The 25,206-nt window shown below is 33.6% G+C and overlaps 1 protein-coding gene across 3 annotated transcripts in view; it reads right to left on the minus strand.

Annotated features, from left to right (window-relative positions):
* Window positions 1–25,206, minus strand: part of TDP1 (tyrosyl-DNA phosphodiesterase 1) — a 170,779-nt gene that overhangs the window by 71,935 nt on the left and 73,638 nt on the right. For all 3 annotated transcript variants that reach the window (XM_051977416.1, XM_051977415.1, XM_051977414.1), the window contains one exon: window positions 21,753–21,860. In XM_051977416.1, coding sequence (XP_051833376.1) covers window positions 21,753–21,860 — 108 coding nt within the window. The remainder of the gene's footprint in view (window positions 1–21,752; window positions 21,861–25,206) is intronic.

Consider the following 25,206-nt stretch of genomic DNA (forward strand, 5'->3'; position numbering starts at 1 on the left):
AACTTTGATAAAAAGAAAAACATGCTTCAAAGGTACACTTATTGGGGACAAGCAGATATGTAGATTTTCTATCAAGCAATTTTTATTAACTTTAGTTGATAACTTAATTTTTAAGTCTTAAGCATATAAAATGCGGGAGATTTCCTGAAGAGGACAGAAATAGACTCAAAAGCCCATGAGTAGTCTGTTGCCAACAAGAAAGACTGATTATACCGTCAGCAGAAAGAAGAGAAGAAAGAGTTAAGACTTTTGTTCCTTTAGCCAAGAGAGCTTTCTCAGAAAATCTGTCTTTAAAAACCTTCTACCACTATCTTGTAGTAGTTTATGTTTACAATTCTATTCTGTTTTGCTAAGTCCTAGGCTTCTTCAGCTTCTGAGAATTAGAAGAAACTTTCTACCTTTTGCATTTAAAATTCTCAGATCCAGTTGGAAAAACAGATTCATATACATATCCTAGTTTGAGAGCAAATCAGTTTTAAACCAATGAAGTCCTTCATTGTTAGCAAATCACTGCCTAATCTGGTCACCTAAATATGGTTTCTCTTAGGGAATCCACCTTGATGAGAATTATCATTTTGCCTAGAGTAGACTATGTTTTCCCTATTCTAAAAGGTTAAAAGGAAAACTAAGAATTAGCTGTTGATTATATATTTGGATAGTTAAACTGACAAGCTTCTAAAAGATTAAAAGGAAAACTGAGGATTAGCTGTTGATTATAAATTTGGATAGCTAAACTGATAAGCTTCTAAAATCTTCTCCTAAGATATTTAAATGGATAGAGGGGCTGGATTTGGAATCCTTAGTTCAAATTACTTATTAGCTGTGTGATCCTGGGCAAATCATTTAACACCCCCCCTCCCCCCGATTCCATTTCTTCATTTGGAAAATGAGGGTAAAAAACTAGCATATAATTATCAGGGTTCTGAAGAGAAAATATTATTTGCAAACCTTAAAACACTATGTAATTACAATTATTATTATTATTATTATCATTACTACTAGACCAATGGGGCAGAGATATCACCTTAGATTTTTTTATCTTGCCCAGCAACCTAATAGCAGATTGTAAAGAGCAGGTGTTTAATATACATTTGATGAACTGAAGTAAATCAAGTTCTTATTTTGTATAAGATACTAAAGGGGAATATGAAAAATATAGAGTGTCCCTGTCCTCAAGGAGCTAATATATTAATGTTTTAAAAACATTTCACTTCTTTTATAATCATAGAATTTGAAAGTAGGAAGAAATCTTGAAAGCCATCAAGTCAAATCCAAAATCAAACTAGAAATACTTTACAATAACATTTTTTTTTTTTTACCAACACTCACTCTTGATTTGAAAACCTTTAACATAAAAGAATTCACTATTTTCTTCATATTGTCTTAATCTGTTATGCAGTAATTTCCATTCACAACCTAATTTTGTCCTGGAGTAGCCAAACAGGACAAATCTAATTCTTTTTTCCAGAAGATAGGCCATTCAAAAGAAAATATGCTCACCTATCTTCATCTGATTCTTACAAAATGTTTTCTTTCCTAAGAATACCAAAGGATCATCATTGCACGAAATGCAGGCAACTGCTCTTGCTTGAGGGTTCCAGTCTTCCATTCTCCAAGAGACACTTCAAGTCTCTTACTCAAATTCAGCTGTGTAGTGGTCCTTTCTTTCTTCCATAAGTCATATTCTTTCACTTTGCAGTCTATCCCTGGACAATCAGATTCCCTTCTGCTTCTTTTGATCATTTTGCCACCTTTATTTCTATCTTAAATCCTTTCTTCTATTTTAAAAAAGAAAACCTGAACGATCTTCATAAATGTTAATTATTCAAGACATTTATTGAGAGAATTTATGGCATCCAAATACACTATGTCATTCAGTCATTTCTGATTCTTTGTGACCTCACTTGGGATTTTCTTGGCAGAAAGATAGGAGTGCTTTGCCATTTCCTTCTCCAGTTTATTTTACAAATGAGGAAAATAAGGCAGAGTTAATTGACTTGTCCAAGGTCACACAGCTAGTACACAGCTGAGGCTATATTAAGAATTCACAAAGATGAGTCTTCCTGACCTCAGGCTCGGCACTCCCTCCATCGTGCCAGCTAACTGCCCACACCACTCACTAGGGGAGATACAAATGAAAAGAGTGATCTCTCAGTCCTCTAGCTGAATTAATGTAATAAGATGTCCTACTCTATGCTAAATGATTAGGTAGGGATGCTTCTTTTGCTGAATTACAGAATCAGTCTAAGGTAGAAATCAGACATGAATAAGGCTGAAGCATCTCTGATGAATCAATCACAAGTATAAAACAGGTCTAAATGGAATCACAATATATGACATTGCATAGGAATTATCTTGTGGACAGTAGAAGAGAATCTGTCACAATCAGGGGGGTTTTAGGAAGACAGTACGCCAATTTAGAATCTAGTACTTCTAGCAAGAGTCGCAGCCAAGTGGTAAAGTAGGTTAGCCAAGCTCTTGGGTGGGAATTGCTCAAGGGGAGGGAAGAAAAGTTTTTCCATGTCACCTTCCGCTTCCCTGTTGACACAAATGAAAGATTTTATGAACTCTGAAACGAAGATACAGACTTTGCATTGATATCAGTAGCAGTTCCCATGAAACAACAATAATGTCCATTTCAGAAGCCAAAGACAAAAACAGAGTGAAGGCAGCTAACTCTAGAGAGCATGACCTCTTCTGGACAGAGAGACAGCTTTGGGGTTATACATGTCCAGATGGAAGCTATACCTTGGGGGAACTTGGACTCCAGGAAAAAGAAATGCACTTCCCATTAGAAGCTATGAATTTCCTTTGCAACAGATGGCACAGGTTTGAACCCACTCTCCCCAGAGACCTAAGTATCTTCAGATAATCATTCCCAAATTAAAATTCAAAACAGTATCAGTTATAATCCCAAGAGATTTCATCTCAGTGAGTACAGCCAAAATTAGATGCAGGATTGTCAGGTTGAAATCTTGCTCTAGGTACTTTAAGAAACCTATAGAACACAAACTATATCATTCATTAAACAATGAGATCATGATGCACTTAATAAATATTAGAGAATTTACTCAATGGATTTTAAAATACCCATTTTCAGAGAATTTACAGTTAATCAGAAATCTAACAAACTACTCTTAGACGTTCCTTGCATTCAATAATTGTAGAAATATGTGTAGGAAAAACTGCACATATTTAACATATATTGGATTACTTGCCATCTAGGGGAAGGGTAAATTTGGAACACAAGGATTTGCAAGGGTCAATATTGAAAAATTATCCATGCATATGTTTTGAAACAAAAACGCTTTAATTAAAAAAAGAAAACACCAATAAGTTCCTTCAACTGCTAAGCAGTAGAATCTGTGATAAAGCCTCATGAATGACTTTGCCTTAAAACCACCACAGACTTGAAAGTGAGTGTATTACAGATGTTAGAAAATGTTGCTTTTGTACCAGATGTTCTTACTATGATAATTCAGCAAATACACCATTTTAAAATCTAATGAAGTCTGACTGACTCACTGATAATCAACAGTGAGAGGAAAGCGTGCCAGATTAGGGTTCACAACAACAATACTAGAAATGATCCCCAGCCTCTCAAGGTTATACTTGGAATTCTGAAGGGAAGGGTCAGCCATTCTCTGGGAATCTAACTTGCCAGTTTGAGCTGAGGTTGGAGAAAAAGCCTAGAAAAGTATTTTACAAAGAAACAGAGACAATCTTCACTCTTAACGAATTTATTGTCTAGTAATGAAGTTATACACCCACATAACCATAATCCACAACATTTTAAGTTCTATGAGGACAAAGACAAAGTCTTATTGAAATCTCGAAACTAGTAGCAAAATGATGGTGGTGATATTTTTACCTAAGAAAGAAAAAGTAAACTATTATTGTTGAGCTGCAGCCTATAGGACCTGGGTTAAGGCACTTAATCTTTCTCATCTGTAAATAAAGAGAGAGGTCTAGAAGACAAAATCTAATTCTATGGAGGCTGGTTATGGAATAGAAGGCATAAGTTCCAAGAGAGACAATGTTAGAAGGTTAGTGAGACATGTTTGAAGAACAGGCAGGAAGACTACCCAGGGGGTAATTGCAAAAGGCCTAGTGGGAAGATGGGAACATATATTTAGACCCAGAAGGGACTTTAGAGATCTAATCCAATGTCCTTATTTTACAAGAAAAAAAAAAAAAAAACTGAGGTCACACAGGCAGTGGACAATTTTTGTCACTGTTCAGTCGTGTCTGACTGATTTTTTTTTTTTTTTGAGGTGGAGCAAAGAATGGAGCCAACAGGCTTAAATGACTTGCTCAGGGTCACCCCACTAGTGTCTGATGCTGGATCTGATCTCAGGAAAAATCAGTTTTCCTGGACTTTGGTCTGGCACTCTACCAAATGCGCTACCTAACTGGCCAGCAAACTATGTTTCTTTGCCTAATGTTCCACAACGACATGGGCATGGGAACAGAGTATAAGTAGACAGAATGTCTATTTAAAAAGGTTATGACTGATAACTAAATGAGTATACTGGAGGGCTTAAAGAATAGCTGTAGTAGAGCAGTAACAGCTCAACAATGCTATATAACTACATCAATGCAACTGAGAGAGAATGTTCATAGTTTAGTCAAAAAAACCAGTTATAAATAATGGTTGATACAATAGTATTCAATAACCCAAGCTTATTTAATCATATTTTGGTAAAGGAATTGGGGAGAATAGCTGGCATATATTTTATTTAAGAGGATGAAATGGAATAAAAAAAATAACAAGCAGGTTAATATTGTCCTGACAATTTTATTCCTGTCCTGAAAACACTAAAGAGAACTCTATCATTTGTAAACAAATGGAAGTTAAGACAAATGAAACTCCATAGGAAGTTAATCTCCTCCAGTTTTTGATGATAAGGAAAGAATAGGATCATGCAACATGATGTTATAGTACCTATTATTATTGTAGTGGCAAGAATAGTATTAGTTGATATTTACAAAATTCTGTAAATGCATGTGCTTATTTGACCCTCACAATTGCATCTCTAGTCATTATTGATTACAAAATAGAAAATTTTGATTATATCACATTGAAAAGTTTTTGTACAAATAAAACTAATGCAAACAAGATTAGAAGGGAAACAATAAACTGGGAAAACATTTTTACAGTCAAAGGTTCTGATAAAGGCCTCATTTCCAAAATATATAAAGAATTGACTTTAATTTATAAGAAATCAAGCCATTCTCCAATTGATAAATCGTCAAAGGATATGAACAGACAATTCTCAGATGAAGAAATTGAAACTATTTCTAGCCATATGAAAAGATGCTCCAAGTCATTATTAATCAGAGAAATGCAAATTAAGACAACTCTGAGATATCACTACACACCTGTCAGATTGGCTAGAATGACAAGGAAAGATAATGCGGAATGCTGGAGGGGATGTGGGAAAACAGGGACACTGATACATTGTTGGTGGAATTCTGAACACATCCAGCCATTCTGGAGAGCAATTTGGAATTATGCCCCAAAAGTTATCAAACTGTGCATACCCTTTGACCCAGCAGTGTTTCTACTGGGCTTGTATCCCAAAGAGATTTTAAAGAAGGAAAAAAGACCTGTACATGCAAGAATGTTTGTGGCAGCCTTCTTTGTAGTGGCCAGAAACTGGAAACTGAGTGGGTGCCCATCAATTGGAGAATGGCTGAGTAAATTGTGGTATATGAACGTTATGGAATATTATTGTTCTGTAAGAAATGACCAGCAGGATGAATACAGAGAGGCTTGGAGAGACCTACATGAACTGATGCTGAGTGAAATGAGCAGGACCAGGAGATCATTATATACTTCAACAACAATACTATATGATGATCAATTCTGATGGACGTGGCCCTCTTCAACAATGAGATGAACCAAATCAGTTCTAACAGAGCAGTAATGAACTGAACCAGATGGAGTATGAACCACTACATAGAATTCCCAATCCCTCTATTTTTGTCTGCCTACATTTTTGATTTCCTTCACAGGCTAATTGTACACTATTTCAAAGTTTGATTCTCTTTGTACAGCAAAATGACTGTTTGGACATGTATACACATATTGCATTTAATTTATACTTTAACACATTTAACATGTATTGGTCAACCTGTCATCTAGGGGAGAGGGTGGGGGGAAGGAGGGAAAAAGTTGGAACAAAAGGTTTGGCAATTGTCAATGCTGTAAAATGACCCATGTATATATCTTGTAAATAAAAAGCTATAATAAAAATTTTTTAAAATAAATCATTTGTGACCTCCATTCTAAACAAAACAAAACAATTACCTCTCTAGAAAAGGAATGCCAGTGTGATCATCCTCATTTTGCAGATGAGGAAAAAGATGCTTAGAGAACTGAACTGATTTAGGAGGTGATGGGTAATCATGGGGAAGAAGACCTTGGAGGCACACTAATAGAAGAAGAGAGAAGATGAAGAGAGGTGCCAGAACAAAGCAACTGCTTAATAAATATTCATTAAATTAATATTTATTGATTATATGGTCAGGAAATATTTGATTTCTTCACTCACCAACTACATATTGTCAAAACAGGTCAGATGATTTAGCAGAGAAAAAAAAACCAGATGTGAGAAACAACACAATCTGGCACAATCACTTTAAGAGGGAATTTTTTTCCTCCTTACATTTTCAGTTGGCAAACACTTTAATTTTCTTCTAATCTTGTTTCAAATTGGACTCATGAAGAATGTCAAAAATAGAAAACAATATAAGAAGAAATTAAGCTATCTTTTGCAAAACATGAAGAGGATAGCATATAACTCATTATGTTTAATATGCTTTTCTTGCATTTTTCCAAGGGTTTTTTTTTTTTTTTGCATTTGCTTGAGACTAAGGTTTCTGCTGCCTTTAAGTACAGGGAATAATGCAGGTGAGCAAAGAGATAATTCTATTTTTGTTTGAAAACATGGTGAGATCACAAAGAAAACAGAATTTGTTGTGTCACACATGAATCAGCTCTGAAAACAATTCTCTTCAAAATCTTCCAAACATTTAAAAAAATAAAAAAGATCTTCCAAACATACTGAAAGGAATAGCAACCTTATTTAGAAAACATTTTTAGCTTTCCAAAGGGAAAACACATTTCATCTAATGTTAAGAAATGACTTTAAAATACTCTACTTTATAATGATACAATATATTACTTATCCTGTTTAATAGGAATGGAAATGCTTCAAATTTGTTATAATTCTATCACCTTTCCCAAACAATCAACAACCTCTAAGGATTGCTCTTATGTAAATAGTAAAAGAATGTAACCATTCTTATAGCCAATCAGAAAGAAACTTCAAGTGTCATCATTGATTCATCTTTCTTTCATTTTCTAAGCCAAATTACTTTCAAGTACGCTCTAATATTCTGATAAATACCATTATTGTGGCAATAAAATACAGGAAACAAAATAGATGCCCTGTGATTCAGGAATGGCTAACCAGGGCAGAGCAAAAGGTGTTTTTGGCTATCTCACTGTTACTATAGATATCTTTAACTGTAAGGCAAGGAGAAAAAAGATTTTCATTTTACAATTTCTAGAGCACTTATACAGTTTAAAATGTAGAAATTATGCTTAGTGTTTTATGTATATGCCTGGATTAGTTAAGCTGTTAACATGTTAAGACTAATATTAATGAAATAAAGATTTATTTCCTTCAGAAAAAGTAATCTAATGAAGTATAGGAAAGGAGACTATAATCAATAACATGTAAAATTATTGACTGGATTTCCCTAGAAAAGAGAAAATAATAAAAAATGCTACTGAATGGATTAAAAATCACAAACTATACTGTGGTCAACAGAAAGCATATTTGTGAAAAAGTATACATAAAAAGTTTAAGATAAAAGGATAGACTAAAATGTAGTCTAAGTTTGCATTCTGCAAAGTTTGAAGATCAAGTTTCAGGAATACTGCAAAGCTGTGTTCAAATTAGAAATCAACAAAGGATAAAAATACAAGTATTTAAAAAAGAATATTGAATATGAAAGAATAATAGTAAATATTCATGTACCAAATAGCAGAGCAACTAAATTCCTACAGCAAATAGATTGCCAAAAAAATTGAACAAAATATGTCAAAATTCTAACAAATTAGACTACTTTAAACAAAAAAAGGCTTAAAAAAAATCAGGTTTGAAATGAATGATGAAAAATTATATTTATTAAAAGTATGAAAAAAAACTAGTTAAAGAACTATGGTAGCTTATTTAACGATGTTTGGATTATAGAATGTTTGAAATATAGAAACAATATCAGATTAAACAATTAAACAATAGTAGATTAAAATTATTAGAAATAATAACAAGTTATATTCAAGATAAACACTAGAGAGTCATTCACTGTTTTTAGCATTTATATTAAAAAGAGAAAAAAAGGACACAACCGAAGGTACAAAAAGCAAATGTAAAATAAAATTAAGAATGATTAGAGAAATTACTGAAATAGAAAATAAGAGTACAATTAAATCAAGGAAGCAAAGCTTTTAAAAATAATTATCAAATAAATTACTTATTAGGAAGCTTAATCAAAAAGTAAAGAGGAAAATCAAATTTTCCAAATCAGAAATGAGAAAAATAAGATCTAAATGAACAAAGAAGACATAAAGAAAACAATCAAGTATATTGTTATATACAGGTATATGCCAACAAAATGAGAAATATTAAGGATGGAATTGAAAACACAGAAAACATTTTGAGTAGCAGAAAGTAAACAAACCATTAATGAACTTTTACATAAATTATACTAGACCAGCAGGATTCAGAAATACGCTCTAATCAAATAGACTACAATACTTATATAAAAACAGTTTTTAAAAACAGAGAAAGACAGCATTCTACCAAATGTACAAGGATCTACTATCTTGGTTCCAAAACCTGGTAGGTATAAGACAAAGAAAAAAAAATTGGCTAATATCATTAATGAAAAAAAAAACACTAAATTAAATATTGGCTTCTTGGAAGAACTTTCTCTCTTTTTTTTTCTAATATATTATGCTTGATATATATTTTATTGCTGTCCATTAGGATGTAACTGCTTTAGGAACAAGGACCTTTTTTTTTTTTTTTCTCTCTAAGGTCATAGATTGAAAGATAATTTTGAATGCAGTAGGTATGTAATAAATCTGTGTTAGATTGAACTGAAAATTATACCCCCAAAGTTATGATAATTAGCTACTTGAAAACAATCATGAATACATTAATAAATGGAAAAAAATCAGTCACTGTCAGAACTTCAAAACTCTACTGATAGAATATGATAAATCAAGCAAAAAAGAGTTTACATTTGGCTAATGAGAAAAGGGAAATCAAGAAAAATTTTAAATTGCCCTACAAAGTATTATTTTGGTATTTTATAAGTCCTAACTTGCATCCCCACATATGTAAATCGCAAACAGTTAAGGGCCTAGAAGACAAAGTGAGAAAGCTGGAGGTAAGCATCTCTTCTCTCTCACTTATAAAGAATGAACATAATTACAAATAACAGAAGAAAATGCCTGAAGAATGAAACCAAGAAAAAGGCATATTATGAAGCAATAGTGAATTCTAATTTATATTGAAAGGATGAAAGTTGAACAAATGTCATATAAAGAAAGGGAATAACAAGGGACCAGTGATCATCTGAAATTAATAGGTATTAGATTTCATCTGTAGGAAAAGAAGCTGGCCTTTCTGTAGTGCCAAGGAACTGGAAATTGAGTGGATGCCCATCAGTTGGAAAATGGCTGAGTAAGTTATGGTATATGAATGTTATGGAATATTATTTTTCTATCAGAAACAATTAGCAGGATGATTTCAGAGAGGCCTGGAGAGACTTACGTGAATTGAGATGCTAAATGAAGTGAGTGGAACCGAGAGAACATTGTACACAGCTACAAGATTATGCAATGATCAACTCTGATGGACATGGCTCTCTTCAACAATGAGATGATTCAGGCTTGTTCCAATGGTCGTGTGATGAAAAGAGCCATCTGTACCTAGAGAAAGGTCTGTGGGAACTGAATGCGGATCACAACATACTGTTTTCACCTTTTTTCTCATTTTTCTCCCTTTTTGAACTGATTTTTCTTGTGCAAAATGATAAATGTAAGAAACATGTTTAGGAGAACTGCACATATTTAATCTATATTGGGTTAGTTACTATTTAAGAGTGGGAGTGAAGGGAAGGAATGGAGAAAAATTTTGAACACAAGGTTTTGCAAGGGTGAATATTGAAAATTATCTTTGAATATATTTTGAAAACAAAAAGCTATTATTAAAAAAAAAAAGAAAAGAAAAGAAAAAGAAGCTGGGCCATGGACTATTTCAGGATTGCAAAGATTGTTATGGTATGACAAAAATCCACAAATGTGGATACTAAATGATACTAAATCATCCAGTAATAGTCATAAAAAAGAGACAAAGAATGATAGCTAGTTATTTATTGCTGAAAAGGTAAGAATGGCTGCAAAATAACTGAGATTTCTACTGTCTTTCCATAAAGGATATATATCTGAGTTTCTCCCAAGGCTACCACTATCACTATACCTCATACCCACTCATTCATATGGAAATCCACAAAAGATACCTGTTTAGTGGCAACAAGTAAAGTTATTAACAGTACTGTCTTCAAAAGGTTAGGGATTCAGAAGAGAAACCTAGATCTGGGAAGTGACCAGGTAGCAAAGAAGGAGGGAAAGGATTAAAATTTCTGGATCTTAAAATACAGAAATCACAGGCTCTCTATTAAGGTGAGGGCAGCTAGGTGACACAGAAGATGGAGCACTAGACACGGAATCAGGAAGACCCGAGTTCAAATCTATCCTCAGACAAATCCAGCTGTCTCACCCATGGCAAGTTAATGTTTGCCTCAGTTTCCTCATCTGTAAAATGAGCTGGAGAAAAAAAAAACAGCAAACTATTCCAGTATCTTTGCAAGACCCTAAAAGGAGTCATATAGCTTCAGACACAACAATAAGAAATACAAACATTAGAGCACACATTAACTGTAGTGGATAAAAACATTTGTAATGTTGAGATGCTATTCAAGAGGGTTTTTTACCGAAGAGAGAGATCATCCCCCTCATACAACTATCAAGTATGGTATGACAAAGAGTAGCAAGAATAAAATAAGTCAGAACAAGATCAGGAAAGAAGCCTAGTAGCTTGTAGGAGACAGTAATAAAACCTATATTCTTAAGTCATCTTCAAATGCAATAAACAGCTTAAGAAAGATTTTTAAAGCAAGAAAGAATAATCTGACATTTGTTTCACTGACATTTGTTGAAATGAAACTAGTGACTAGACTATGGTACCAACAGGGCATATATTTAAACAGATTAGATAAAAGGAACAATGGAATATCACTATATATAAGAGAATTCATTCATGATGAAACTGATGGCCAGAAGGAAAGGTAATGAGTAGAGAATCAAGGGCAAAAATGTCCCTGACAAAGTATCCTTTAGACTGTTCTGAAGGATATTGTGGTAACATCATACATCTGGCAAGTAGATGTGATATTTGACATGACAGGGAGCTTCAATTATGCAAAAATCTCCTTATGTCCTCTACCTGTCAAAGGCAGAGTGCTGAGACCTTTTTGACCTAATTTTGACTTCATCTTTCACAAAGTGGAGAGATAATAATCAACAAGGAAGAAGTGATAACCTGAAATTGCCCTGAGGAGAACCTGAGCTGTAAGTGATCACTCCTATCCAAGTTAAAGCTAGCTGGACATAATAGTGTGACACATTTCCTAATTCTGGATAGCATATTTCAGAAAGTTAAAAGCTAGGATCCAACGGATTTAATACTTTACATGGGAAGGCTGACCAATTGGAATGGGAAAATTCAAAAAAATGGTATTCTGAAGAGCAACAGAAATTATGTCAATGAGGAAGGAGGAGATAATTAAAGAAAATGCTATGACTGACATCCAAATGAAATGAATAGTAATGGTATCATTATCTTAATTTTACAGATGAGGAAATGGCAACTTATCTAGGGGCACCCAACTACTAAGATTGGAAAAGCTGGAATTGCAGCTGAGCTTTTCTGACTCAAGGACTAATGCTTTTTCTTCTACAAATGTAGAATCACTACACTAACTATTCACTAACTATTACAGGAATAAAGATTTAACCAATAGCTGATACTCAATATATCCTTTTGGAACTTAATTCAATTGAAAAGGAATCTCCAGTTTTACAATTATAATAAGAAATTGCCAACATCAGTTAAGTTAGTGAGTCATTCAGGAAGCATTTATTTAGTAACTACGAGTTAAGTACTGTACTAAAATTAAGCTTAGTTAACATTTGTTGATAATGCAAAATATGGTTTTGTCAAGGATACATTATTTAATATCTCTAATTCTCCAGGATTTGTATAGCCCCCTAAATTCACAATCTCAGTGTTCTGCACAACTTATATTCATTGTACATATTCAATAAGCTGTCAAATCTTTTCATTTCATTTCATTGTATATTTGCTATATTTAACTAGTCACCATCCAGTGCTTTATCACCCCTACAATAAAATATATCAGTCCCCTTATTATATTCCTGCCTCATGTTTCTCTCTACTCCAATTCATTTTAAACAGTTACCAAAATGATTTTCCCTTACATATATGTCTCACATCACTGTTCTATCCAAAGGAACTCTAGTAGATCCTTATTTCCTCTAGAATAAAACATAAATTCCTCTCTTTGTATTTTAAAGTCCTCCATGACATGGCTCCATCCAACTTATTAATATATTACGCCCCCTTACCATTCTCTACAGATTAGCTACACTTTCCCCATCTTTTTGCCTTTCCCTTGGCCATCTCCCATACCTGGAATGACATCACTTCTCATTTTTTCCTCCCAGAATCCATTCTGTACTTCACCTCGCACATGAAGCCTTTCTGGATTCCCTCTCAATCAATGCTAGTAATTGTATTTATTTGGTGTTTGATATATTTTGATGTAGTGGTAAGGAATTGGAAATTGAGTGGATACCCGTCAATTGGGGAATGGCTGAATAAGTTATAGTATATTAATGTCACAAAATATTATTGTTCTATAAGAAACAATGAGCAGACTGATTTCAGAAAAGCCTGGAAAGACTTATATGAACTGATGCTAAGTGAAGTGAGCAGAACCATGAGATCACTGTCAGTAACAGCAAGATGTGATGATCAACTGTGATGGACTTGGCTCTTTTCAACAATAAGGTGATTCAAGGCAATTCCAATAGATTTGTGATGGAGAGAGCCATTTGAATCCAGAGAGAGAACTATGAAAACTGAAATGTAGATCAAAGCATAACATTTTCACATTTTCTTGTTGTTTGTTTCTTGTTTTTTATTCTCATGTTTTTTTCCCCTTTGAACTGATTTTTCTTGCACAGCATGATGAATATAGAAATATGTTTAAAAGAATTGTACATGTTTAACCTATATCAGTTTGCTTGCTGTCTTGGGGAAGGAAAAAAGGTTAAGAAAGTGAGATAAATCTGTAACACAAGGTTTTGCAAAAGTGAATGCTGGAAACTATCTTTGCATGTATTTGGAAAAATAAAATACTATTAAAATGCAAAAAAATTTATTTTGCAATAATTCCAAATATCTTTACATATGTGTATCTCAATAGCAGGCAAGATCTTTCAGTGTGGCTCTCATTTTTGTCTTCAAGTCTCCAGTGCTTAGTATATTATATGACATAGTAGGCACTTATTAAATGCTTATTAATGGCACTTATGTGTCAAAATTAGAGTTAATGTTAAAAGATCTGAGGAGCTTAAAAATAATTTGAACTAATGGAAGTTTTATATATATATATATATGTATGTACATTAGCCAATTCCTCTAATGATATGAAAATACCAAGTAAAATTCTATCTTCTCTACAATTTAGCAGCAATCTAACTTTTTATTATTCTTGGATATATTAGATAACCTTTGAACATCAACTCCAACATTATGACTTCTCATATGGCCATTTAATATGGAGGAGATAGAACAATTATATACAAGAAAATATAAAGAAATAAAGTTCAGAAGACCAGTTTTTTGTTTGTTTGTTTGTTTTAACCAGTTCAGATACTGTGTGATCTTAGACAACTAACATAGCCTCTTCAAGCAATTCCCTACTTTACCAAGTTGGGGATTTCAGTTGTGATCTTTATTGAACAAGTTAACATAGAAGTTCCCTGAACTGACAATATCATAGACACTTTAAGCACATATGAATATTTATACATATAAGAATATCTAGACAGATTTCTTTATACCACTTATTATATGAGACTGCAAGCTTTTTGGGAGCAGAAATTTTATATTAACTAAACTTGGATTATTCCCCCATTGAAAGATTCCTTATAAAGTAGATGATTAGTAAATGTATGTTGAATTGTATGTTACTATTTCATGGATTTACAGATATACTTAACCCCACCCACCCACCCAAATCAGTGACTTACTACCCTGAACCAACCAGGCCATATCCAGAACCAAATAAATTCTTTCTCACATTCCTCCAATGCTTTTACACTCAAGTAGAGTTGTTTTGAGATGAAGAAAGTGATTGTAGCTTAATGAGAAATTGTAGTTTAATAAGAAAGAAATTTCCATCATGATTAGGAATACCAGTTTCATGACCCCTAAAGTACATAAGTCTACTTCTGGTTTTTTAAAATGCCTTCTTACCCCTATGGACAGTCATTTCAACAATAATTACACTATTTCCTTCAAATTCCTTGCCCTTCCATCTTTCTGCTTATAGATGTCTTCTTCAATCTCAACTCTAGATAAAGTCTATTATCTTCTCTTTCTAATGCTGTTCTTTGAATGTAAATTGTTGTTTGTTTCTTGTTTTTTATTCTCATGTTTTTTATATAGTGAATTGAATGTAAATACTTGAAACCTGAAATAATGATAGCCTTACACATCTCATCACCTTCTATAAATGATCTGGTTGCCTATTCTAACATGGCTGGGGAAAGAAAAGAAATGGGCAAGTCAGTAAGTCATCTAACAAGTATTTATGAAGCACCTACTATGTGGAAAGGCACTGGGAATAAAAAAAAATTAAAGGCCAAAAAACAGTCCCTGCTCTAAAAGGAGCTCACAAACTAATAAGGAATATTACATTCAAACAATGTGTGTATACACACACACACACACACACACACACACTCACACATTCAAATAGCTATGTGAATACACACAGGACACATATAAGATTAATTAGGGGTAATCTCAAAGGGAAGGCATTAAGTTGAAAATTAAATTAAAGAAGTGAAGAAGATTGGGAAAGGGTTCTTGAAAAAGGTGGGACATTAGTTAAGACTTGAAGGACGCTAGTAAATAGGAGAAGAGGAGGAAAAGCATTTCAGGCATAGGAGACAGTCAGTGAAAATGCTCAGCACCGAGAGAAAGACTGTACTGTGTAAAAAAAAAAATTACAAAAGAAAAAATATTGGTATTACTGGATCAGAAGGAAGTATATTCTTATACCTAAGAACACTGGCGAGGCAGGAAGAAGCCAGATTATGAAGGGCTTGAAAAGCCAAACAAACGACTTTAGATTTGATTCTGGAGGTAAGAGGGAGCCATTGGGGTTAATCAATTAAAGGAGCTGACATGATCAGACTTGTTTTTAAGGAAGATCAATCTGACATCTGAGGGAAGAATGGAATAGCTTTGGGTAAGGAACCCAATTAGCAGACTACTACAATAGTCTAAGTGAGATATTACGAGAGGCAGTAATTAGACCATGACAATGTCAGGAAAGAAGTTGCTAAGGTAGAAAGCCAGGATTTAACAAACAATTGGATAGGGTAGGGGAAAGAGAGAGAGAGGAGAGGAGAGAGGGAGAGGGGAGATGGAGAGGAGAGATGGAGAGGGGAGATGGAGAGGGGAGATGGAGAGGAAAGGAGAGGAGAGAGAGAGGAGAGAGAGAGGAAGGGGGGGTGGGGAAATGAATCAAGAATGACATTAAGTTTGCATATTTGAGTGAAAAGGATGATAACATTTCCCTCAACAGTACTAGGGAAATTAAAAAGAAGTTCAGGAGAGAATGACAGTGAGTTTAGTTTTGGACACGTGGAATTTAAAATATCTACCAGATATCCAATTAAAGATTTTTAATAGGCAGATAGATAAGACTGGAATTAAGGAGACAGGTGAGGGCTGATAATTTAGTGATCTCTAAACTTTGTGGCAAGTCATATTTGGCTTTTCCCACTCGAGATTCTGCTAGTCAGTAGTTGTCTATTCTATTTTCCACAGTGGAGGCATCAAACATGTGGCCTATTTTTTTTTAATGTAGAACTTAATGGTTCCCATTGTTAGCTGAGTTTGACACCACTGTTCCACAGGGATATTGCAAATATGTTTCATTTTTATGACCTCACTTCCACATATTAGAACCCTTCTAACTTTCTTTAGTACTTTCTAAGCTAATATTAATTATAAATATTTTGGGTACTAATCACAAGATCAACACAATTACTTCTGGGCTTATATCCCAAAGACATACTAAAGAAGGGAAAGGAACCTGTATGTACCAAAATGTTTGTGGCAGCCCTGTTTATAGTAGCTAGAAACTGGAAACTGAATGGATGCCCATCAATTGGAGAATGGCTGGGTAAATTGTGGTATATGAATGTTATGGAACATTATTGTTCTGTAAGAAATGACCAGCAGGATGAATACAGAGAGGACTGGCGAGACTTACATGAACTGATGCTAAGTGAAATGAGCAGAACCAGGAGATCATTATACACTTCAACAACAATACTGTATGAGGATGTATTCTGATGGAAGTGGATTTCTTTGACAAAGAGAGCTAACTCAGTTTCAGTTCATCAATGATGGACAGAAGCAGCTACACCCAAAGAAAGAACACTGGGAAATGAATGTGAACTATTTGCATTTTTGTTTTTCTTCCTGGGTTATTTTTACCTTCTGAATCCAATTCTCCCTGTACAACAAGAGAACTGTTTGATTCTGCACGCATATATTGTATCTAGGATATACTGCAACATATTTAACATATATAGGACTGCTTGCCATCTAGGGGAGGGGGTGGAGGGAGGGAGGGGGAAAATCGGAACAGAAGCGAGTGTAAGGGATAATGTTGTAAAAGAAATTACCCTGGCATGGATTCTATCAATATAAAGTTATTATAAAATAAAATAAAATATATAATAAAAAAAGAACAAAAAAAAAAAAAAAAGATCAACACTATGAATGAGCAAGCATTTGTTAAATACTTTACGTTACCATATCACGATATTATAAATACTACCAAGCACCAGGAACTGGGGATACAAAACACAGAAGGGGAAAAAGATCCTGACCTCAAATAGCTGCCATTATAACAGGAAGATATGATATATAAAGAGGAATGCTAGGGCCAAGAAAGAGAGTTTTGGCCTGAAGAGTCCCAAGAACTAACTGGAACCATGAAGCAGTCCACCACCATATCTTTTCCAGGAACAACTGTAGCAGTGGTTTTATCATTGTTCCCAAAAAGATGGATAACAAGGGCATGGGATCCACACTCAAGGACTGGATGGCAAGACGCCTATACTAGTTAGGCATGGGTTTTCCAGTTGATGCTGGAAGGAGTGTGAAGCAGGTCTAGAGTCAATTAATTTTAGTGAGTTGGATGATTTTTCATCTTTCATCAATGAAGATAGCTCAGCTACAAGTCACATAAGCAAAGCTGAGATTGACTTTGGGTGGGGGACAATGGTCTATGGAAATAAGAGTCTAGCAAGGGGTAACAAAACAGATGTGCTCTCAAGAAATTCTCTCAAATCCTTCCTACAGTAAGTCAAAATAATTATTCAATCCTAATAAATAATGGAATAAAAGATCAACTAGCCACCGATTTCCATTTATCATTTTAAAAAAGTCTTTTAAAACTACCTCTAGATAAACAGTACCTTTTGTTAAGTTAAGGATATATCTCTGCCAAAATTCATAATTTTCATTAATTAATAGCTATTGGCATCAACTATGTCATTATTGAGTCAACAGAATTGTTTAATAGTTTGAATTCAGACAGGGAATCAAAAATTAATGGCCTAGTCATAGTGCTGTTCTGATTTACTTTTCAAGGGAACAGAAACCTCTTTTTTCAAAAAAATCTCCAAAGAAGGACTCAATTATGTAAAGTTCTGAGTATCCCAGTTTCTATTAATTAAAAGTATAGTAAGCTATAAGAAAACCTAACTGATTTAGGTGTTGTTTCACTTTTTTCATATTTCATTTTCACTTTTTTCCTCAATTACATGTATAAAGGTTTTTTTTACATTTCTTTTTTAAAATTTTGAGTTCCAAATCCTCCTTCCTCCCCCTCCCAATTTTTCCCATCTCCCTCCTCCTTGGGAAGACAATAAATTTGATATAAATTATACATATACAATCATGCAAAACATTTCCATATTAGCCAAAAGAAAACAGAGAACAAAAGAACAAAAAAATCACAAAACTTAAAAAAAAACAAACAAACAAACAAAAAAAAAAAAGCTATGCAGTGATCTGCATTAGACTCATTCAGTTTCTGTCTTTGGAGACAACATTTTCCTAAGTCCCTCAGAATTATTTTGGCTCATTGTATTGAGCAGAAGAACTAAGAAATTCACAATTAATCATCTACAGTATTGCTGCTAAAATGCACAATGGTTCTCCTGATTCTGCTTATTTCACTTAAATCTTTGCAGGGTTTTTTGGCACCAAATAGTATTCCATCACAAGCACACACAATCTATTTAGCCACTTCCTAATTAATGGGTATCCTCTTAATTTCTTTTTTTTTGGCCAACACAAAACAGCTGCCATTAATATTTTTGTATATATAGATCTTTTTCCTTTGATCTCTTTGGAATATAGACTTAATATTGATATTGCTGAGTCAAAGGATATGCAAAATTTTTTAACCCTTTGGGTATAGTTTTAGGTGCTGATTCTTAAGCATTAACATTGCCCCAATACACGTTCTTCTAAAAGAAATTTTAGTATAAACCTTGGCTTAAGTCATGACACACTCTAAACATAACCAAATACTACACAAACTATCTATCTATCTATCTATACAACATACACACAGAAAAATGCATGTATTTCATATATAGATATATTACATTATAATATTATTTTTCTATTGAATAGTGTTTGGTCAGGCTAAAAGTATGTCACACACACCTAGGAAAGGATTATACTTGACCTAAGGTATGAAATACATACACACACAAACACATGTATGCATCTACATGTACATTCGGGTTTATAGTCAGATATGTACACACATACATATATATCCCCCCACACACATATGTGTACACATTTCAGAGAGGATATATGCAATAAAGAACAAGACAGAACTGTTTTATTGGTCCCCTGGCATCAGGGGCTTAAGTTGGCATTTAACAAATATCCCAATCTGGCTCCAATCTATCTACCTTATCTAACAACATTTGTCCTTATTCATTCTAAACTTCAGATGAATGGAATGTACTTCTTGAATACATCTGGCAATCTTCTTCTTTTGTACCTCTGCTGACAATGCCTGTGTTTGGCAGACCCCCTCCCCCTCCCATCTGTCTGCTGAATCTTAAGAAAGGATGTTGGGGTTGGAATCAAGATGACCTGGGTTCAAATACTAAATGCTTGGGTGGCCTTAGGTAATTCGTAAAATAGTGGGTTACAATAGAGGACCTCCAAGGTTCCCTCCACTTCTGCAATCCAACTACCCTTTTTTAAGGCCATATTGTCAAATGGCACTTCTTTCCTCATACTTTCCCTGATGTCCAACCTTCTTTCCAAAGGAAAGAAAATTTGCATTCTACGCGTACTATTCACTATGTTAACTACTAATAATCTGTAATGTATTTATATGAAAACATAACAAGAAATTCCATTAGTTTGAGTGGTTCTTTGGAAGGACTCAATCTAACTTACATTTACATAAGGTATCATGCCTAACACACTGGACTCGAATAAACATTTAGTAAATATAAGTGCCTAATAAATTTTTGCTGAATGGATGGATTGCTAGGAAGAAATTACAAAGTTCTAATGCTTACTCTCCAATAAAGATTGTGAAATGCAGAACAACTAGAATAATCAGATTTCTTTTAAAACGTCATTAAAAAATGTGAGTTAAAGTTGGGAGAGGGAGTATCAACAACAGTAAAAATATTAAACACTTACTATGTGCCAAGTACTTGCTAAGCAGAGGAAACATAGAGAAATGCAAAAAACAACACCTGCTCTCAAAGAGTTCACAAAGTAAGAGGAGATGAAATGCAAACAGTTTTGTACAAACAAGATATAACTATGACATAGAGATATTTTCTTGAAAAAAAAACAATTTAAATTAATTCACAAATATGAATTAGTAACCTTACATAATGCAACAAAATAAAAAGAATATCAAAATATCAAAGAATCAAACCCCATCATTATAAAGTTAAGGAAACTCAAACTAATAGCAAGTTTTACATAATAGTTTTGCAGTTTCATATGCAATAGTCCTTTTTTATTGGTAAGATGTTAGGGAAATTTATTTTATTTTTAATTTATGAAATAAAACAATTTTTAAAAAATCAAAAGGAAAATAAACCAAAAAACCCCCAATGTGCCCAAGATTAAAAAAAAAAAAAAAGTAAAAAATGGCCAAACCAGAATTGGAACTCAAACTTCATCTGTCAATTTAATGCTTTTCTATGTTTATCTGGTTTCAGATCAATCTGGGTTTAGCTACTTCCAGGAAGAAAAGGATATAAAATGTCACTATTTGCTATGAGAGTTAGCTTTACTAAATTTTCTTTAGCAAAATTGGTTTAGGGTGGCAGGGGGAGGGAAGGAAAGGAACAAGGAAGAGATAGGATACTATGAAATTGGAAATGTCTATGATGGTATAAAAAGATGGTAAAACAACTCTGAAAAATTAAACAACTCAGATCAGTGCAATGGCTAGCCATGATTCCACAGGAAATGATAAAGAAATCTGTTTCCTATCTCCAAACAAAGAAGAGATGATCCTAAGATAGAGAATGAGATGTGAGTATTATGGAACTGTATTTTGCTCAATTCTGTTTGTTACTTGGTTTTTAAAAAAATTTCTCTCTATAGTTGGGAAGTGGGGAGAGATCAGAAGAAAAGAACAGAAATATTCAATAACTGAAAAAAATTTTAAATGGCTATAATAAAAAGGCATCAATAATTTTTTTTTAAAAAAAGAAAGAAAATAGTGTGGGACATTTATCACACAAATTCAAGGGGAAAATTTCTCTCTACATACTTTGGTCTTGGAAAAAAATCTTGATTTCAATTTAGGACAAATATCACTGGTAGGGCTATTCTAAAGCAGGAATCTTAATTTTTAAAGTAGTTACATTAATGTCTTTTGTTTTTATATATCACTAATTCTGGGTGGCCTTCACCCTGTATGTACCCTACCACCATTACTCCCATTCCGTTTCCAAAGGAGTCTTCTTTTGTATCAAAGAAATGAAGTAATCAAGATCAATCTGATCCAGAAAGACAATGCAATTTCCTGTTCCTTCATTCTTCTTAGCGACCATGGGGGACCATTACATTGCATAGGACTTCTAAGTTCATTATATGTCACATTTTCCCTTTGAATAAGTTTCTACAGGTCTTCCCATGTTTCTTGAACCCACTTACTGAGATATTTTAAAATATCCTTTCCACAGGAACATGAAGATTATTTACCTTGTGACGAGAAACCAAGCCATTTTTGCAAAGTCTGGAGAAAGTCTCATATACGTCTTAATGTGAGGCATGGCGTTGGTACGACCTGAGGTCTCTGCTGACCATTTGCTGGACAAAGGAAAGATACATATTAGCTTCCCATCAACCAATGTCAAACTGGCTTTGCTCTCAATGTCAGAAACACATGACAATGTGAATCGAGTAATACAGACTCACTTTGCGCATAATGACAGCATTGGACTAGGTCATCTCTAATGTCTCCTTCAAACTAAAATTGTGATGAATTTAAGAAACTTTGACAAACTACTACAATTTAGAGGTTGGTGTCATAGAATGAGATCAAAATTTGCAATGTTCACAATGAAATATGATGAATGAAAAAAACCCAAGAATACCAAAATTATGCCATTTGGTCATAGTTTCAAAATATTTCTATAAATCATTCTCTCTCCCCAACCCCCAATGTTTAATGAATTTGAAGGAAAACATATTATTCTCTGTTTACTTCAATAATAAAAAATCCCTAACTTATTTTTCAGTATACAATGATAAATGATGACTAGAATGGGAAGCCTGAGAAGCTACAGATATTAAAATGTATGCTAAAAATCATCAGTTTATATGAATAATTTAAAATTCAGTTAATCAACCAACATCTTAAGAGTGGATATTATGTACCACACATGTTATCATAAAGAACTTGTAAATTGATAATAATCTTGCATTCTTATCTTATTTGACAACTGAGTAAAATGAGGCTCAGAAGTTATTTTGTGTATCACCAATTTCTAAAATTTTTGCAATAATATATTAGTTTTTCAAATACACATAATGATAACTTTCAACATTCAATTTCATAAAACTTTGTGTTCCAAAGTTTTCTCCTTTCTCACCTCCCCATGACAACAAACTATCTGATATAGGTTAAATATATATATTTTAAAACCTATTTTCAAGAAAAACTTCAAAAAGGGGGGAAAAAAAAATCACAAAAAAGATCCACATCTTTAGTAGAAAAGAATAGTCTACTTGGCCAAAGAAGAATTAGAAAACATTCAGTCTCCATAACTCTCTCTCTGAATGTGGCTGGCACTTTCCATCCCAAATCTACTGGAATTTCCTTGAATCACCACATTGCTGAGAAGACTCAAGTCCATCAGAGTTGATCATCACATAATTTTGCTGTTACTGTATTCAATATTCTATTGATTCTGTTTATTTCTTTTAGCTTCGGTTCATGTCTTTCCAAGATTTTCTGAAATCGATCTGCTTATCATTTCTTATAAAACAATGACATTCTATTACCTTTATATATCATAACTTATTCATTCTTTCCCTAACTGATAGCCATTCACTCAATTTCCAGTTCCTTTCCATTACAATTTTTGCATACAAGGGTCCTTTTTTCCTTCTTTATATTCTCTTTGGGAAACAGATCCATAAAGATACTGCAGGATAAAAAGGTATGCAGTGTTTTATAGCCCTTTGGTCATAGTTCCAAATTGTTCTCCAGAATGGTGGGTTCAGTTCATAATTCCACCAACAATGTATTCGTGTTCCAGTTTTCCCATATCCCCTCCAATATTTATCAATATTTTTTCAATTAGTCATATGAGAGGTGTGATGTGGTACCTCAGAATTATTTTAATTTACATTTCTCTAATCAATATTGATTTTAGAGCATTTTTTCACATAATTAGAAATGGCTTTAATTTCTTTATATGAAAATTGTCTGTTCATATCTTTTGACTATTTGTCAACTGAGGAATGACTTATATACTTATAAATCTGAATTGGTTCTTTATAAATTTCAGAAATTAAACCTTTCCTCAGAAACCCTGACTGTAAAATTTTTTTCTCAACTTTCCGCTTCCCTTCTAATTCTGCCTGCAATGGCTTTGTATTAATTTAATGTAATCAAAATTACCCATTTTGCATTTCATAATGTTTTCTAATTCTTCTTTGGCTATAAATTCCTCTTTTTTCTACAGATCTGACAAGTAGACTATCCTTTGTTCTACTAATTTGCTGATAGTATCTGAATGTTTAAATCATGAACTGATTTCAACATTATAGGGAATTAAATATTGATCACTGAGCTTAGAGAAGTTAATAAAATTGCTCAAAATTCCACAGGTATTTGGTACTTTTCACTATCAACTTTTGTACAATGTACAAAAAGGGGAAAATAATTACTGTCGTGGAAGACAAGAGTACTGTTGCATTCTTTGGGTTTGAAAAATGGTATCTTGATTTAAAGTTATAACAACCTTGGGAGGTTTAAATTACAAGCTAATTTGCTTTTGTTATAGGGGAAAACAAAGGAAGAAATTATAAGAAATACCATCTTATAAAACATTAAAGAGTAGATTCAATTGAACTGCACTTGGGAAAATGTATAACACTACTGGTTTTGCAAAACCAATATTTTTCCAACAATGTGGTATTGGCCACAAATCAAAGAAAAGCATGAGATCAGAAGAATCAAAATTTCAGGTGACCCAGAGGAAAATGGGAAGACACATGATAGGTGTAAATTATCTGCAACATGTTGCCAACAAGGCCTCAAAGTAAAATAGCATATAAAATATATATGACTCTAAGAAAAAGATAGGATAATTAAGTAGCAAGAAGGCGACACAAAATATATACAACCTAGTGATCAACAGAATCCATGAACTATGAAAAGAGCTAATGCAAAGTTATTAATGTACTAGCTGGGTGCTTTATAAAAGACTCAAAGACATGAACGAGGGGCTGCAGAGGATGAGAAGGCAGGGGTGAACTGAAAACTTTTAACAGTGAAAGGATTATCCATAGGGATGTGATGGGACAGAGACCACTGTCTCAATTGAAGTCTTACCTTCTACAGAAAGCTTTCTCTCCATTATCTTCTATTTATCCTATCTATAATTTATTTATATAGATTTGTTTGCAAGTCGTCTCCCCCATTAGACTGTAAGCTTTCTGAGGACTGGGACTGGCTTTCACCTTTTTGGTATTCTTAGCACTTAGCATAGTGCCTGGCACACAGTAGACACAATAAATGTTTGTTGATTTTCTTGTGGTTCCAATGGTTCCAAACTTATATGGCATTTCCTTTAATTATCCTTTTGTACAACTATTTAAATTTTTGCTAATAAAACCACACCTTCCTCTGAATAAAGGATCACATAACATGATGTGACAGAATACAATCCCACTCGTTTGAAATCCCTACTCTAGGATGAGGAGCTGATGAACTCTTCTAAAAGTCAAAACTAATAGTATTGCAAATGGGTAAGAGGTATTTTAACGATAAGGGATTAAAATGATGCTTACATTCCAGGACATCCAATATGACTGATATCCAATCTCAGTGTTCTTTAAAATATGCCCCCACATCCCCCACCAATATTTAAATTAACTACCTTCTCCTTAACAGGGGAAAAGCTGTCTTCTTGACTTTCTCCAG

The sequence above is a fragment of the Antechinus flavipes genome, chromosome 2, assembly GCF_016432865.1.
Source record: "Antechinus flavipes isolate AdamAnt ecotype Samford, QLD, Australia chromosome 2, AdamAnt_v2, whole genome shotgun sequence".
NCBI lineage: Eukaryota > Metazoa > Chordata > Mammalia > Dasyuromorphia > Dasyuridae > Antechinus > Antechinus flavipes.